The sequence below is a fragment of the Cucumis sativus genome, chromosome 7 (genome assembly GCF_000004075.3).
Source record: "Cucumis sativus cultivar 9930 chromosome 7, Cucumber_9930_V3, whole genome shotgun sequence".
In the NCBI taxonomy this organism is placed as follows: Eukaryota; Viridiplantae; Streptophyta; class Magnoliopsida; order Cucurbitales; family Cucurbitaceae; genus Cucumis; species Cucumis sativus.
In genome coordinates this window covers 2,482,946-2,499,372 of record NC_026661.2, presented here as the reverse complement: position 1 = coordinate 2,499,372, position 16,427 = coordinate 2,482,946, and the positions used below count along the sequence as shown (strand labels likewise).

At 34.9% G+C, this 16,427-nt stretch overlaps 3 protein-coding genes across 7 annotated transcripts; 2 read left to right on the top strand and 1 right to left on the bottom strand.

Annotated features, from left to right (window-relative positions):
• The first annotated feature begins 33 nt into the window (after positions 1–33).
• LOC101204548 lies at positions 34–1,747 on the top strand. The gene is made up of 2 exons (XM_004144463.3): positions 34–175; positions 949–1,747. Exon 2 carries the CDS (start codon positions 1,026–1,028, stop codon positions 1,443–1,445), a length of 420 nt encoding a protein of 139 aa, XP_004144511.1. The 5' UTR covers positions 34–175; positions 949–1,025; the 3' UTR covers positions 1,446–1,747.
• A 575-nt stretch (positions 1,748–2,322) lies between these two features.
• On the top strand, positions 2,323–8,255 carry LOC101203329 (beta-adaptin-like protein C). The gene is made up of 15 exons (XM_004144458.3): positions 2,323–2,508; positions 2,925–3,122; positions 3,197–3,310; positions 3,499–3,749; positions 4,278–4,413; positions 4,542–4,721; positions 4,873–4,965; positions 5,069–5,280; positions 5,378–5,441; positions 5,587–5,766; positions 5,977–6,069; positions 6,336–6,757; positions 6,920–7,109; positions 7,185–7,388; positions 7,715–8,255. Exons 1-15 carry the CDS (start codon positions 2,422–2,424, stop codon positions 8,012–8,014), a joined length of 2,724 nt encoding a protein of 907 aa, XP_004144506.1. The 5' UTR covers positions 2,323–2,421; the 3' UTR covers positions 8,015–8,255.
• Positions 8,256–8,866: 611 nt separating this feature from the next.
• On the bottom strand, positions 8,867–13,449 carry LOC101204066 (chromatin remodeling protein EBS). Of its 5 annotated transcripts, XR_004218346.1 has the most exons (7): positions 13,063–13,449; positions 12,451–12,793; positions 12,274–12,342; positions 11,777–11,915; positions 9,850–9,910; positions 9,309–9,363; positions 8,867–9,197 (listed from the first exon to the last, which is right to left on the bottom strand). XR_004218346.1 is itself a non-coding variant. In XM_031889060.1 (6 exons), the coding sequence occupies exons 1-5, from the start codon at positions 13,133–13,135 to the stop codon at positions 9,884–9,886; spliced, it is 651 nt and encodes a 216-aa protein (XP_031744920.1). In that variant the 5' UTR covers positions 13,136–13,449; the 3' UTR covers positions 8,867–9,363; positions 9,850–9,883. The 5 variants fall into 5 exon arrangements, 3 of the variants coding, with proteins under 3 accessions (XP_031744920.1, XP_004144509.1, XP_011658692.1); XM_031889060.1 differs by having other exon boundaries at positions 8,867–9,363; XR_969986.2 differs by having other exon boundaries at positions 8,878–9,197; positions 9,309–9,910.
• Positions 13,450–16,427: the final 2,978 nt, after the last annotated feature.

Below are 16,427 nucleotides of genomic sequence, written 5' to 3'. Positions count from 1 at the left end.
AAACGAGATAAGGAAACCGCGAGTCCCGGTTTCCAGTCAAAAGTTCCCGCCAGTGACGTGTAAAAGGGGATTTTTTTTGGATAAACCTTGCTTGAGGGTTTTAGGGCTTTCTATTTGCTTCCACCTTTCAACTCGTATTCTCTTCATTTCTCCAAATCCGTGGGCAATTTTAAAGGTAATGATCTGATTTCTATCAATCTTTTGAATTCTAATGGACTATTTTTTGCAGTCTTTTTCTAAGTTTTAGTTTTAGTTTTAGTTTGTTTCCTCTTTTGCATTTTTGAAACTTTCTACGAGTTTAATGAAGAATTGTAGGGAAACGAGGAGGGTTTTCTTTGAATGGGAATACCCATGTCCTTCTTTATTGAGCTTGAGCTTGTGTCGTCTGTTTTAGCCGCTACGACAAAATTTTCATTACTGGGTCTTGTAGATTGTGATTGCAAGATTTGCCATGCTGAAATTTCTTAGTATATTACTAGAATTGCAATGCCTTTCCAAAACCTGTTTGTTGGAAATTTTGTGTTTTTTACGTATCAAGAAATGAAGTTTTGATGGAAGGGAATGCCACCATAAATGTGCAATTAGAAGTTGGAAACTCTGTTTTCATAAACCCATTGATAAAGATTGAGAGAGCCCAACAACAAAATGAACGGGCAAATTCTATCAGTAGAGTTAGGGTTTAAGAGCAATAGAACTTTAAGAGTGGTTGAAAAACTTGTGGGGAGCTGTGAACCCTTTCTAGATTTCACGCCTCTCTCGGAGTTTTCCATTATTTAGATCTTATTTTTGCTTGACTGGAGCCCTTTCTTAGATCAGTGACTTTTCCTTTTTGGTGTTTTCTTTTTATGTCTTCTGTATTCGTTCATTTTTTTTTCCCAATGAATGCTCGGCATTTTACTGAAGAAGATAAGTTTTAAACAGCTCAAAAGTTTTCTCGATCCTTTGCAGACAGTTTTATCCATCTTCTGTACTAGTTTGTCTGGGCTTCAACATTCTGTGAAGGTAGCATTTATATATTGTTAAGCATGGCGAGTATGCTGGCTGCTCCTACAATGGCCTCATTCCATGTGAGTATAGGGAGCAAAAACTATAGAAAGTTGAAATCTCACAGTGTAAGGGCTATGCGGATAGAGAAACCTCTTGAGGAATTGTACAATGTAAAAGTTGAACGGAAAGTATCGGAGGAGCGCCTTTCCCAGCTCAGAGTTTCGAGTTGGTCGATATGGAAGACAGGAAAGTGTAAATTGCCATGGGACTGGCAAGCAGATCAACTGGTATACATTGAGGAAGGTGAAGTGAGAGTGGTTCCGGAAGGGAGCAAGCAGTACATGAGTTTTGTGGCCGGAGACCTTGTTCGGTATCCAAAGTGGTTTGAAGCTGACCTGTTTTTCAACGGACCTTATCAAGAGCGGTACAGTTTCAGAGCATATGGTGATGACCACTAATCGTTGCATCCTTTCAGACCAAAAAAAGAAAATTTGATTTCTTGTTTCTAGAATGCCATCAGTTCATTTCAAAGTTAAAACATATATTTCGTTAAACATGTCAAGTCTTGAAATCCTTTGGAAGTATGATGTTTGGCAGGTAGATTGCAATGAACAACAATGTAGGATAGGAATGACTGCCGAATTGGCATTTTGCTGGAAATTCAATGCCAAACTCCATTCTTGATTCCGCTCTTTCATACAATATCTTTTGTAAAAATAAAAATAGTATTAAAAAAACTATGAATTATTTATATTTTTCACTTTCTGAATGGATTCACAAATGGCCTAACATATTTCTTTATCTCTTGGACGATACTTCATGCTTTAACATAGCAATTAAGTTATTTTTATGTTGAGACTAAAAGTAAGGTTAATGAATTGTGACTTAAAAATCAAATAAAATTGTAGTAATCTAATTCTATAATTTTTCGAATATTCTATTTTAACTTATAGAACTTTAAGCAAAAAATTAGTTAGATTAAAACACTTCAATCTCGTATTTTTAGTTATGTTCAAATTTGAATACATAACAATTTAATCGTTTTTACTTAATTTCTAACCATTTTTCAAATAAAACATCAATTTTTATTACGCAACAATTTATCTTTTTTTTTTTGTTTGTTTGTTTATGAACACATTTAGTGCCTTCTCACTTTATCAATCTATACCATATAATTTTATTTAATAATAAGATAAATTCAAAAACTAAATAGTTGCATATTAAATTTTTTGAAAATAAATATTGCTTTAATAGAAATATTTGACACTAAAAAAAGTGTCTTGGTAATGATAATAATAAAATTCTTATATATATATATATATTGAAGAATGTGAATGAATTGTTGTTTGATAGTATGGAAATGTAAATGTGTTGAGTCGTCTTCCTTAAAAGTTGAATGCCGGACGCTGGAAATTGGGGATCTTACGAAGAAACATGAGCGGCCATGATTCCAAGTATTTCTCTACCACCAAAAAGGGTGAAATTCCCGAGCTCAAAGAGGAGCTTAATTCCCAGTACAAGGCATTTCTCTTTCTCTTTCTCTTTTACTCCATAATTGTTTGTTTTGTCCGTCATCAATATCAAACTTACCTACTTCAGATCTGTTGCTTTTGCTATCATCTTGTAATTCAATTCTAGTGTTCCAATTCCTGTAATAGTATCACCATTTTATTTTTTTATAATTTGTATGTGAATTGAACGCGGATGAGACGTTGTATTTGCTTGCTGAGATGGGGTTTTCCGTTTGTATTTACCCAACTTGATTGATTTACTGTTTCTGCATACAAGAACCTTTCGTACAAGACGGATCAAAGTTAATATATTTTTGTTTGTGAAGTTTCATATCTTAGAAGTAGTCTTCATATCTGAAAAATGGGGTTTGTTTTCGGTTTAAATGGTGTGTCTCTTAAGGAGGAATTTTTTAAAATATTTTGCAGGATAAGAGAAAAGATGCTGTTAAAAAGGTCATTGCGGCAATGACTGTTGGGAAGGATGTATCATCATTGTTCACAGATGTGGTGAATTGTATGCAGACTGAAAATTTGGAACTGAAAAAGCTTGTTTACTTGTATCTAATTAATTATGCCAAAAGCCAGCCTGATCTAGCAATTCTTGCTGTGAACACATTTGTGAAAGTAAGTACTTGATTTCTTAGCTTTGTGTAGCTAGGGAGTTCTAGAAGTATCTTTTCTAATGCATATTTGTGCAGGATTCACAAGATCCAAATCCTTTAATCCGTGCTTTAGCTGTAAGGACAATGGGATGCATTCGTGTGGATAAAATTACGGAGTATTTGTGTGATCCTCTTCAGAGATGCCTCAAGGTTTGTATTGTGGTGTATTCTTATGTTCGCATGTTTGGTTGTAAATATTTAGCATTTGCATCGAATTGTTGATTCAAAGTCATTGTCTGGAAAGGAATAACTAAGCTTAGGAGGAGAGAGAAGTTATATTATTGTTTTCTGAAGAATAGATATAAATCTAATCTTTTGGTTTTACAATGTTTTGACAGGACGATGACCCTTATGTCCGCAAGACAGCTGCCATATGTGTCGCCAAACTTTTTGATATAAATGCTGAGTTAGTTGAGGACAGGGGCTTTTTGGATTCTCTCAAAGATTTAATATCAGATAATAACCCGATGGTTGTTGCAAATGCTGTGGCAGCTCTTGCTGAGATTCAGGAGGATAGTAGCAAACCCATCTTTGAGATCACAAGTCACACACTGTCAAAACTTCTGACGGCTTTAAATGAATGTACAGAGTAAGTGCTGCATTTTCTTTACCGAAAATGAAAACTTTGTGAATATTATACTTTATTTGAAGGAGATAAGATAATATCCGAGATTAATTTTCATTTTCTTTTTCTCCCTGTTACAGCTAATTGTGTATCGATGGGATATAATAAAATTGGTCTCTTTTTAAAAATTTCACTTGTCTAAAAGCAAACATTATTGTGGTTTTAAAATGTCAAGTCGCCATGTGATATTTTTACCAAATTGTTGATATTTGATAAATCAAAAAGGATGAAAGTTCCTACAGGATTAAGGTAGTCGAGTTACATATGTGCACAAAAAACAGGATTTTATCACCACGCTTTGTCATAGAGTGGGGAAGTAATGTTGTTTTCATTCTGGCTCCTGCATTTGTGCAGGGAGGACATCTAAAGGCTTCGTATTAGTTGGTTGGAGTTTTGTCTCCATATTAGTTTTTTACTTTTCTGCTGCATTCTTGACATCAATTGTACATTTTTTTTTATTGACAAAAATTACTGTACTCTAATTTCCTTCAGGTGGGGACAAGTTTTTATACTAGATGCACTATCTAGATACAAAACAGAGGATGCTCGTGAAGCAGAAAATATCGTGGAGAGAGTTACTCCCCGGCTACAGCATGCTAATTGTGCAGTTGTTTTATCAGCTGTGAAGGTAAATATTCTATCAAGTAATTGAGTTTCTCAACCTAGTATATGTTGGATGATTTTGAGAATGTCCAAGTGTATTTCAACTAAATAATATCTTTTATCTTTCTTTTTCTATCTTTCCATTACTAATAGATGATTCTCCTACAAATGGAACTTATCACTAGCACTGATATAGTTCGAAACCTTTGCAAAAAGATGGCTCCTCCTCTTGTTACGTTGCTCTCATCAGAACCTGAGATACAATATGTTGCACTGCGAAATATTAACCTTATAGTACTGAAGCGACCCACCATTCTCGCTCATGAAATTAAGGTGAGTTGGTGATAAATTTTTCAATAATGATGGTGGCTTGTAATTTGTAATAAAGAGGGATGTAAATGATCAAGCAAATTTGTACCACTTGTTTTCTCGAAGCTTACTACTCTTTTGTTTTCTTTTTTCTGCTTTCTCATCATTGATGAAGGTTTTCTTCTGTAAGTACAATGATCCAATCTATGTTAAAGTGGAGAAGTTAGAAATCATGATTAAGCTTGCATCTGATCGAAACATAGACCAGGTACACAATCTTCAACAGTCTTATCTATTCATTGTTGCATCTATTAATTAATTGTTTGGAACATACCATAAACTGTTGCCCTTCTGATTAATTTTTTTTTCAGGTTCTGCTGGAGTTCAAAGAGTATGCTACTGAAGTAGATGTAGATTTTGTTAGAAAGGCTGTTCGTGCCATTGGTAGGTGTGCAATCAAGCTAGAGAGAGCAGCTGAACGGTGCATAAGTGTGTTGCTTGAGCTGATCAAAATTAAAGTGAACTACGTGGTCCAAGAGGCTATTATAGTCATAAAGGATATTTTCAGAAGATATCCTAACACGTAAGCAATTATTTTCATTCCTGCCCCCTTTGACATTGATTGATTGATTGGTTGATTGTTTCATAATTCCAACTTTGAATTCCTTTTCGGTATACAGTTATGAATCCATCATTGCTACACTCTGTGAAAGTTTAGACACATTGGATGAGCCAGAAGCCAAGGTAATGGTTGTTCGGTTAATTTTCAACAGCAGAACTTGTTAATATCTTTTATTCTGTTTTCTTTCTTTCTCTTCACTTCTTTTCTTTCTTTTAATCAATCTGCTGATCTCACGCCCATATATTATGTCCACCTCTCTTCCTCAAGGCATCAATGATCTGGATTATTGGAGAATATGCAGAGAGAATTGACAATGCAGATGAACTTCTTGAAAGCTTCTTGGAGAGTTTTCCTGAGGAACCTGCACAAGTCCAATTACAATTGCTAACAGCAACGGTCAAACTTTTTCTTAAGAAGCCAACTGAAGGACCACAGCAGATGATTCAGGTCATTTCTCTGCAAGCATAAATTTCAACATATGATGGTTCTTTGATATTCCTGTGCCGTGGTTGCCATTACTTTATGGTCCATTTGAGCAAGATGAATATGGGAACTTTTATCTGATATAACTAATATAATAATACTTTGAAATCATAGTACACTATATTTATGGTCCCGTGATGTACCAATTTATATTAACTTCATATCCATTTACAGGCTGTTTTAAACAATGCTACTGTGGAGACAGACAATCCTGATTTGCGGGATCGTGCGTATATCTATTGGCGTCTCCTATCAACTGATCCAGAGGTTTATTTTGATAATCAACCTTTTTAGCTTCTTCGTCATTGTAACCTCCAATGTTTGAGATAGAAACATGGGCAATTCAACCAGTTTTGCAGATCAGCTTATGCAATTAGAGGAGACGAAGTTTATGTCACAATTAAAAAGAATATATAAACACTACCAATGTCATGATTATTAGGAAAAAGAATGTATAAACACCACCAACCCCATCTCTCTATTGATGCCGGGGCACATGAATCTCAGTTTTCTGGTGTTTTCCTATTTTGCAGGCAGCAAAAGATGTTGTTCTTGCTGAGAAACCTGTGATTGGTGATGATTCAAATCTGCTTGATTCCACACTTTTGGATGAGCTTCTTGCCAATATTGCCACTTTATCCTCTGTTTATCACAAGCCCCCTGAAGCATTCGTTACTCGTGTGAAGACAGTGTCCCAGAGAATTGACGACGACGATTATCCTGAAGGAAGTAATTCAGGACATTCGGAACCTCCTGCCAATGCTGCTAGTGGTGGTGGTGCATCACCTACTACTTCAGATGCACCCTATTCAGTAACAAAAAGACCAGTCCCAACCCTTGCCCCTGCCCCATCCTCTTCTCCACCTCCAGCTTCAATTCCAGATTTACTTGGTGATCTGATTGGACTTGATAACAGTGCTATTGCCCCTGTTGACCAGTCTGCAGCTCCTGCTGGGTAAGTTTCAACTTATAAAAATTTTCATATCTTCTGCATAGCAGTCTGCAGTAACTTTTTGGTCTGAAGACATTAATTCCTGAAATACTGCAAGTGAATACTACAAAATTTTCTGACCAACATCTTCATGGGGAACACTTAATGTGTTTTCTGGCCTTGCAGCTCTCCACTGCCTATTCTGCTAACAGCATCAGCTGGTCAAGGTTTACAAATCAGTGCACAGCTCATACGCCATGACGGTCAAATATTCTACAGTTTAACTTTTGATAACAGTTCGCAGATGATACTTGATGGTTTTATGATTCAGTTTAACAAGAATACCTTTGGCCTGGCAGCTGCAGGACCCTTACAGGTAGATTTTTACAAATTGAGTCTGGATTACATTATCTATGGATGAAATTAACTTCTTGTCTTTTACCATAAATAGGTTCCGCAGTTGCAACCTGGATCGATTGCAAATACTCTCCTGCCTATGGTTGTGTTCCAAAATATGTCACAAGGTCCTCCAAGCTCACTCTTGCAGGTAGCTGTGAAGAACAACCAGCAGCCAGTGTTGTACTTCAGTGACAAAATTTTGATGCATATTTTCTTCACTGAGGATGGGAGGATGGAGCGTGCAAGCTTTCTTGAGGTGAAAATGATAGCCCTAGTTTTCTTCTCATCTCATTTGTTGGGAACATTATTGGATGTGATGTTTCCAGCGATTTCCTTTGACTCACAAAGATGAGGGAGTAGAGTTGCACTCCATTGTTTGATCCACGGAATTCATGGATTCCATGAGTAAAAGATATCAATGTTATGTCTTATGAACTATTTATAGTGTGGGCTCTAGGAGTTCATGACTCTACTCCTCGCTCTAGATGCCCTTTATTAAGGTTGATTTGTTTTTCTTCCTCCTCAAGGGAGTCCAAAACTATTTAGTATGAATCACGACATTAACTATCCTTTTCATTTCAGACTTGGAGGTCCCTTCCGGACTCGAATGAAGTTATCAGAGATCTCCCCACCATTCTTATAAACAATGTTGAGGCCATTGTTGAACGACTTGCTGCAACGAATATGTTCTTCATTGCCAAAAGGAAGCATGCTAACCAGGACGTTTTCTACTTCTCTACGAAAATCCCGAGAGGAATCCCATTCTTGATTGAGCTCACCACAGTTATTGGAAGCCCTGGATTGAAATGTGCCGTCAAAACGCCAAACATTGACATGGCACCACTCTTCTTTGAAGCCTTAGAGATACTTCTTAAGGAATGATTCGAAATTTGTTTATCGTATTCTTCTTTTCCTATCCTTGATTTTTCCTTTTTCTCAGTATATGTACAAATCCATGCTGGGTTTTCATGCCTAGTCAATTTCTGTATTCTCTTAGGTAGTAATATATCATTCTTTGATATTCGGGTAGATAATTTTCCCTCTTCTTAATGCCATTGTAAACAACTCTATAAATGAATATAAGGATAAATTTTGCAATAACATCGACTTTATACTTTCCAAACTATGGACCAAATTATAACCAAACAATTAATGGCGATCCAAACTAGAATGTCCCAATCTTCTTCAGTGCAAATAAGACTAAAATTGTAATAATTCATTTCCGGTCCTATGCCTTTTACTAGTTTACTAACAATTTTTCCTTACCATTGTAAAGATAGACAATCTAAAGTCGCTTTGCTAATTAATATATTTGCAAGTTTATAATTAAGTTTGCTCATTTTGTCAAAAACTATACTATTAAGTGAAAAATGGAGTAAGAAGCTGAAAAAAAAGGTGTAGTTTTCGCATCTCTATCAGAATAAGGCTATAAAAACTATTTGTATTTAAAAGTGAGTTGCAAAATAAGGCTATAAAAACTATTTGTATTTAAAAGAGAGTTGTAACAAATGTAAAAAATTTACAAATATAACAGAAGTTAAAATAATGTCAATAATCGATCGTATATCATTAATACGTGTATATCACCAATAGAAATGTACCATTAACAGATTTTATTATAATTCTTTCATTCTTTAAAAATGTTTCTATATACTTGTTAGTATTTTAAAAAATGTTACCCAATACAAGTATCCAAAATGTGCATATTTGTGTTAGTTTTCTTAGATTCATATATGGATGAAGGGTTGTCTGAAGATTATTAATAAAGATCTATACAAAGAGTAAGTGGGCACAGATACAAGGCACATGAGTAAATATAAATTGGCCCAAAGGGATCAAAATAAAATTCATCACATTCTTACCCAAACATTCACCAAATTCCTTTAGATGATAGGAATTGAGATGAGAGATCATAAATAGAAAAATGGGGAAGTTCTATAAGTTTATCCCCCATGTTTGCTTTCGAAGTTGGTGAGGAATTTCAGAGCTCAATGGCTATATAATGGCTGCAATTGCCTGGAAGTGGAAGTCAACAAAATCAATTCTGTCCAATGCATCATTTTACCTAGAAAATGCTTCATGTAAGCAGAAGAGTGTCTATTTAAAGGAAAATTGTGATAAAAAAGGAAGAAGCTTTGGTGCACTCTAATATTATAGCTTCCATGGATGAACCAACCTCCATACTCTCCTGCTTTCAGATCCAACCATTGCATCCACAGTACAAAATCCACCTGCAATAAGAAAGATAGCAACAATCTAACATTCTTTCTTGGGTTGATGCAGCCGTAAAAGATGCCATCAGTAAACCAGCTCACTCCAAACAACCCATCATTGTTCCCGAAAAAGAGAAACTAAAAAACGTCATAATAAAAGGGGGGGCTCGGAACAGTTCAATACAATCTTAAAAAAAGCCAGAGCCAAGCAAATTACAACATTTCCACACTTCTGTCCTAGTCTTTCTATTTCCGTGCAAATGTTTTCTTAAGTTACGCGCTTAAGAAAAATAACTGCAGTTTTTGCATCGTGTACCCACGACTACAAACACAGATCTGAGATCACAATATTGACCCCACAGGTTTAGCACACGTAAATGTATTTTGAACACTGTAGTTTTTTTAAGAAAGAAAAACCTCTGGTTTGTGCGAGCACAATATCTTATCTTCGCTGTACATTTCCACATCAACATTAACAGAAACTAAAGGCCCAGGAAATCGCACCTCCTTGTCACTTCCATGAATCCTGATCGGCCCATCATCTCTTCCTGCGCTTTGGCTCCACCTAGCATGAGAATTCAACACGAGAATCCTTATGTCTGTTTCATTGATTAAAATCCTTTCACAATTAATAAAAACAAGAAAGCACGATAAAGATTCATTTTGTTAGTGTTGCACCGCCTTTGACCTTTTTACAGCCAAACATAGGGATTATCCAAAAAAGTAGCCATACACTAACACTATGTTACACCCTCCTGAGTTGAATTGCCATAGGAATATTAGGAGAGAACCTGACTATGAGGAGACTAAAAGGACAATCCATGCTGGATAACTTTAAAGACGTGGGCAATCATATGCATCTAAACAGATGTGATTCAGATCATTAGAAAGGAAAGAGATTAATGGCAGAATCATTTGTTATGAGTGGGAGATGTAATTTTTGTATCTATTTCATGATTAATTACCATTCTGATCTTTTCTTTTGGTACTTGATTCTAACAATTATCTGAGAACTCAAGTGATCTTCGAACACCTGACTGGGGATCACCCACATGGTCAACTTGACTAAAAAACCCCGTTCAACAACCATTTTGGGGACTTCTTGAATTTCTCAAATTTAAAGTCATCACTAATAGATGTTATTACTGATAGCATTCAATTGGAGAAATGATTGTCGCACACTTCTTCCCGATTTTCTCACATTGAAAGTTATCACTGGTAGTTATTATTAGTGATAACTTTCTTTTTGCCACAATCAAGAGTACTTCTTCTCAATTTTCTCAAATTGAAAGCTATTAACGATAGCAAACATTAGCAACATGATAGCAATTGATAACTACTATAAGTTGCCATCACTGATAGATGCTAGCAGTGATAGCTTTCAATTTGAGAAATGTGCTATCAGTTGCGATTATTGATAGCAACTATCAATGATAGCCACTGAATTGCAGACTTGACATTTTAAAAACTTTTACTAGTTAACTAGCCAACATTTGCTAGCTTTACGAATATTTTATCCTTATGTTATATTTTTAGTTTATTTCCTAAATTGTACTATTTGCTAGAATTCTTCTAATATATATATATATATATATATATATGACTGACATTATATTGATATTGCTTGTTGGCCCAGTCGTAAAGTAGTCTTCCAACTCCTCTAGACCCAGATTCAAGCCCCATTTTGTACATTTCTTACATTTTTTAAGATTATTTTTATTACATTATAAAACCTCCAGTCAACAAAACTTTTGAATCCGCTACTAGTACCAAATGTAAACTACTTGTCATAAGAGGCAGTCCTAGAGTGGTGTAATCCCAGGCAAACTAAAGAGTTCAAATGCACCTTCTAGGTTCATATTGAATTGACTCGTTCATTCCATACTCTTCTTTCTCTTAGCATTGGTACTTTTTAGGTTTCTGTAGGTCTTTGTAATAGTCTTTACAATCATCAAAACCTCTTGACTCTTCTCTTCTTTTTATTCCCTAGCTCCTTTATCGTGACAAAGGAATAAGAAAATGAAGTTATAAGTCACCTAAACCAAATTGTGTTCGAGACCACTAATATTATTCAATGTGCTTTACAGTAGAGTTTCATAGAATGCATTTCAAGAACTACCCTACTAGATCTAGACTTTCGAGGTTCTGCCCTCCACATCATAAGAATTGAGTTGTCTGTATGTTAGATTTCATTTAGTCGCATTTCTTCCCAAAATCTTCATTTTGCAAATATACAATAACAGTTACAAACTGACAAGGAATCCAATTTAGACTTTTTAAGGTTTATATGGTCTGACCACAAAGAGGTATATAATGTCCTATGTAATTCCGACACAAAATCCAAATGTTGTTCAGCTCCTCTAAATTTGATTCTATGTAATGCCATTTTTGCAGTGTACCTCATATATAAAGTTGAATTAACATCCCTTACCTTAGCCTCAGCAGAAGGTGATACTGGAAATGCATTCAAGGACCTCTTTGCTTCATTTTCGGAGGAACAATCTGAACACAAAAAATGATCCAACTTCTTCGCTTCTTCAATGGTCATTCCCATGCATGATGGATGAAACCTGTATAACATATATGTGAGTTTGAAGAATCAGAAACTAGTCTTTTCATCTCGGAATTGCCGTTCACATTTTGATACATAACCCCCATAATGTCATAACAATTACCATGAACAGAGTGCCTACTATTAAATTTCCAAGAAAAACCATCTGCCCAAAAAATAGCCTAGGTACATAAAAGAACAGTTTACATAAATAGAAAATCCTGCAAAAGGTGGAGGTAGATGACACCATCTCCAAACAAAAGCTACACAAATACAATAATAGAACAAGCAAGCATCAGATTATCCTCCCTAAAAGTTGCAGAAGATGAAACAAAGCAGTAAGCACATGCTGGCGATTAAGAAATCAAAGAACTTACCAATCTTTGCATCCCTCACACTGAACCATAAGGTCATCGGGGTTGTATGGCATCTCACATTTACAGTACCTGCAATTCAAACAAACCCCAAAACCAAGATAAAACACAAATGTTCGAATACAAATAAAAACTTAAGCTTGTTTTAATAGAAAAATGAAAGTGCACCATAGAACTCACACAGCTACACGGTCTGGTGTGAATCCGCCAGTGGCAGCCTTGTACTCGAATCTGCAAAAGTAATCCTCCGCACCAACATTCTCAAGTTTGGTATAATTTTTAAAAGTGTGCACCGTGCATTTGCCCTCTATCGTGTGAGCACTCTGAACATCAAAATGGTCGGAGAGAAAAAGCTCCTTTGCCCCATGAAACTGCCTCCGACCTCCAATTGATTCTTCGGGTCGATAATACCACCGAACTCGAACCTTCACATTGTTCCGATGATCAGCTTCAATTTTTTCAACTCGAGCAACGTATGGAGGCTTATCAGAGTCCGACGGTCGCATTAACACACAGTCACCATCTGCAAATAACAACCAACACAAAAAACCCAATTCCAAAAATCAATGACACACACTAGAAGCAACCAAAAGCAATTAGAGAAAATGCAAGCCAAAACTTTGAATGACAAAAAGTCATATTGCGAAGAAAATGACCAATTAAGTGTCGCTTTGAACACAAACAAGCAACAAAAACGGGAAGGAGTTTGGGCAAGGGAATGTAAACCCAAAAACAAAAGAAGAAGAAGAAGAAGAAGAACAAAAGGAATCTTTGTTCTCAGAGAGACAATACGTCGAACAATTTTGTTGGTGCCTTTGATGGTGTATGAATCAAGATCTTTCTTCCCAGGTTTAGTCTTGGCCATGAATTAATCCTGCTAATAATCTATGATACTATCCGAGTTATGGCAGCTACAGAAGAAGAAAAAAAAAAGAAGACTAAGCAAAGCAAACTCTGAAGGAGAATGCGAGTTGAAAAAGATGTTAGATTGGGATCATGGATTGGGATAATTAGGCGCAAATCGAGAAATTAAGAAAGTTGTGAGAGTGATAGTGTATAAGTCCCAGAAACCCTAAAGGAAGAAGGTGAAGAGTGACGAGAAGAAGAAGAAGGAGACGGAGAAGGAGAAGGAGAAGAAGAAGAGAGAGAAAATGGGAAATGGGGATTTTGTTGGAATGCGGCATGAACAAGATGATCATCCATCATCATCACATGCATATGCATCACACTCCACTTTCATGACTCATCCATGCATCCTAATTACCCTCTACTTCATCTTCATTTTTATTTTCTAACAAAATTTTTATACCACAACCGATGCTAACGGACACAGCATTTGGGTCGTTATTATAGAATGTGTTTGAGGTGCAGATTATTACCGTTTGGGTTGTTATTATTCATGTTTGGTGAAGTGAGTAATAGTGAAATAGTGACATATAGGAGAGATGACAGATGAAAAATAGTGAAACTGATAGTGGGGAATATTGAGAAATATTAAAAGGAGGGAGTGGGGAACAAAATAAATAAAAATATATATAATAGTCCTAATCTTTGGGATAAACATGGAGTGAGTTAATCCTTTATAATCTGAGGGCCAAACGGTCCCTAAGTTTTCAACCTTGTTTTTCCTTTTAGAAATTGGGGTCAAGGTCAAAGTTGCATAATGACATTCAAAAATTAGGTCTCATACTCGAAAATCTCAATTTTTTTAACTTATAAATTACTTTTTAAAAAAATATAGCTTTAGTAATAAAAAAAAACATTTTAGCTTTTGTTGATAATAAAAAATGGAGTCATGTCGAGTTACACAAATTTTACTGTAAAATCAATTTCAAGCTTGTGATCAACTTGATAGTAAAAAATAGTAAAAGAATTTAGACATACCTTTCATCCATGAGTTTGGTTGTCTTTAAAAGTTATTATTGTATAACTGATGTTTTTGCACATAATTGCTCATTTCAAATTTCTATAACTATTGAGTCATTACTTTGGGTATGCACTACCACCATTGTTAAGTGCACTTAACTATTCAATTGTTTCTTTATGCATCATTGAGAATTCTCAATCACTTTGATGCCATCCAATAGGTCTTTCAAAAGTCCTCAAAGCTACCTTTAGACTTCAACCTACCATGAGGCTCTCTCATGAATCTTATGTTAATCCACTTTGATTGATCTTCTCAAGGTTAAGGATGGTTATTGATGGAACACATTTCCATTGCCTTGGTAAGTCATCTCAGAATTCTCTCTGTCCATGGGCTTCTACTCTCACTAGAATCCTAGTTTTGATCCATCTTCATAAATCTATATCTATCAAAATGGTCAAAATATTTATAAAAATATTATTGTTTAAAAATAGTTTGTCACTTGAAAAGAAATTCAAATATACTATCTCTAAACGTTTATTTAGGATGTTAAGTTGATATAGCATGTATGAAGTTTAGATGTTTAGTGAGTGTATATATTTGAAAAACTTATATGCCTATGTTTCGGGTGTAAAGTTCATATGTCTATATTTAGGGTGCAGGGTTGAATCCATATGCCACATGCGTGTGGTGTTTCTTTTAACTTTTCATAATCTATTTTTGTTTTTGTTTTGATTTTTTTAAAAATAATTTTGTCCATCTTTTCGTTTGAATATAATATGCGTTACAATTTTTAAAAAGGTTTTTCTTCCTTTGAATTTTTAGTAAAGCACAAGAACAACAATTATTTTTTTTAAGATAACAAAAACAACAATTAGCCAACCACATTTTTTTACAAAGAATATAATTAAATAAAATGAGAAACCAAAGAGTCTCTACCATATGAAATTGTCATCGAAGATGGATGTCGGCGCTAGGAGTTGATCATTGGAGTTGCGCTAGGAGTTGATCATTGGAGTTGACTACGAGAAGGTGGTCGTCAGCATTGTCATCAAAGTGATTGTTGGAGCCTGAAAATTGGTTGTCAGAATTGGTCACCAAAGTTTGTAATCAGAGTAATTGTTGGAACCCAAAATTAGTCGTTGGAGTTGTCCTTAGAGTGACTATCAAAGCCTAGAATTGGTCATTTGAGTTGTCATCAAAGTGATTGTCAGGGCCTAGAATTGGTTGTTGAAGTTGTGTTCAAGCTGATTGTCAGAGCTAGGAATTGGTCGTCGAAGCTTAGAGTTGGGCATGTGAAAGTGGTCGTCGGAGCTAGTTCCCAAAGTGAAGCAACAATGCTTTTTTACGGTGGTCAATGAATGGAAGCATTGAAAACATTGAAAAAATGGAGAGTTGAGGTGAGTTGGTAAAATATATCAACTCAAATCCATCAACATTTAAAGAAAGTGGATCAAACAATAAGTTGGTATATTATACCAACTCAACTCATGTTGGTGAGCCAAACACCCCTTTAAAAGGATAAAATATTTTTTAAGAAATTAATTTTTTAAAAATCAAGTCGCTAGGTTGGTTTGTGTATGTGCAGCTCTTCTGACGACACTCGTGTTTCAATTCCAATGAGATGCAAATAATTTTTTTGGTTATTTGCATATATAGCAAAATGAGGATAAATATTGTAATAATAACCATTTTGAAAACTAATTACAAATATAGAAAGATTAGTCTTCAACCCATAGAAAATGTCCAAAAAGCCTACTAAAAGCACTGATTATATCATTGATAAACTTCTATAAGAAGTCTATCTTTGATACCACACTATTACTAATAGGTTTTTATCACTTATATTTTTATAAAACTATTATAATTTTATCAAAGGATTATAAGAGTCAAATAATAATACTATACTATCACAAAAGTGCTTTTATATCAATGATATAATTCTATCAAAGAAATATAGTAGTATACCAATGATAGATCTCTAACATTGATATTTACTGGTTTATCTGTGATAGCACACTGTTCGTGATAGGCTTTTATAACCAATAAACTTGTATTAGTGAAAACATATTTGCTTGATTCGATTCTTTTCTTTTAGTTTCTCTAATTGGCAAAAAGTTTATCCACTAATGATTCTATCACTAATAAAAGTGTATCAGTGATAAATTTTATCATTGGTAAACTTCTATTATCATTAAAAATATGTTAGAGCTACTCACGTTTTTTTTATTTATCTTCTATCTTATCGCTGATGTTTTTATCCTTAGATAGAAGTTTATTAATGATAAACTTC

Bases quoted from the DNA above. Each gene is read 5' to 3' on its own strand.
- LOC101204066 (XM_031889060.1), bottom strand. From the start codon at position 13,135: ATGGCCAAGACTAAACCTGGGAAGAAAGATCTTGATTCATACACCATC. The intron at 12,343-12,450 runs GTGAGTTCTATG...TTTGAATTGCAG, and splicing joins ACACCAGACCGTGTAGCTGT to GTACTGTAAATGTGAGATGC. The intron at 9,911-11,776 runs GTAAGGGATGTT...TTCTCATGCTAG, and splicing joins CACCTTCTGCTGAGGCTAAG to GTGGAGCCAAAGCGCAGGAA.
- LOC101203329 (XM_004144458.3), top strand. From the start codon at position 2,422: ATGAGCGGCCATGATTCCAAGTATTTCTCTACCACCAAAAAGGGTGAA. The intron at 3,123-3,196 runs GTAAGTACTTGA...ATATTTGTGCAG, and splicing joins CTGTGAACACATTTGTGAAA to GATTCACAAGATCCAAATCC. The intron at 5,281-5,377 runs GTAAGCAATTAT...TTCGGTATACAG, and splicing joins TTCAGAAGATATCCTAACAC to TTATGAATCCATCATTGCTA.
- LOC101204548 (XM_004144463.3), top strand. From the start codon at position 1,026: ATGGCGAGTATGCTGGCTGCTCCTACAATGGCCTCATTCCATGTGAGT.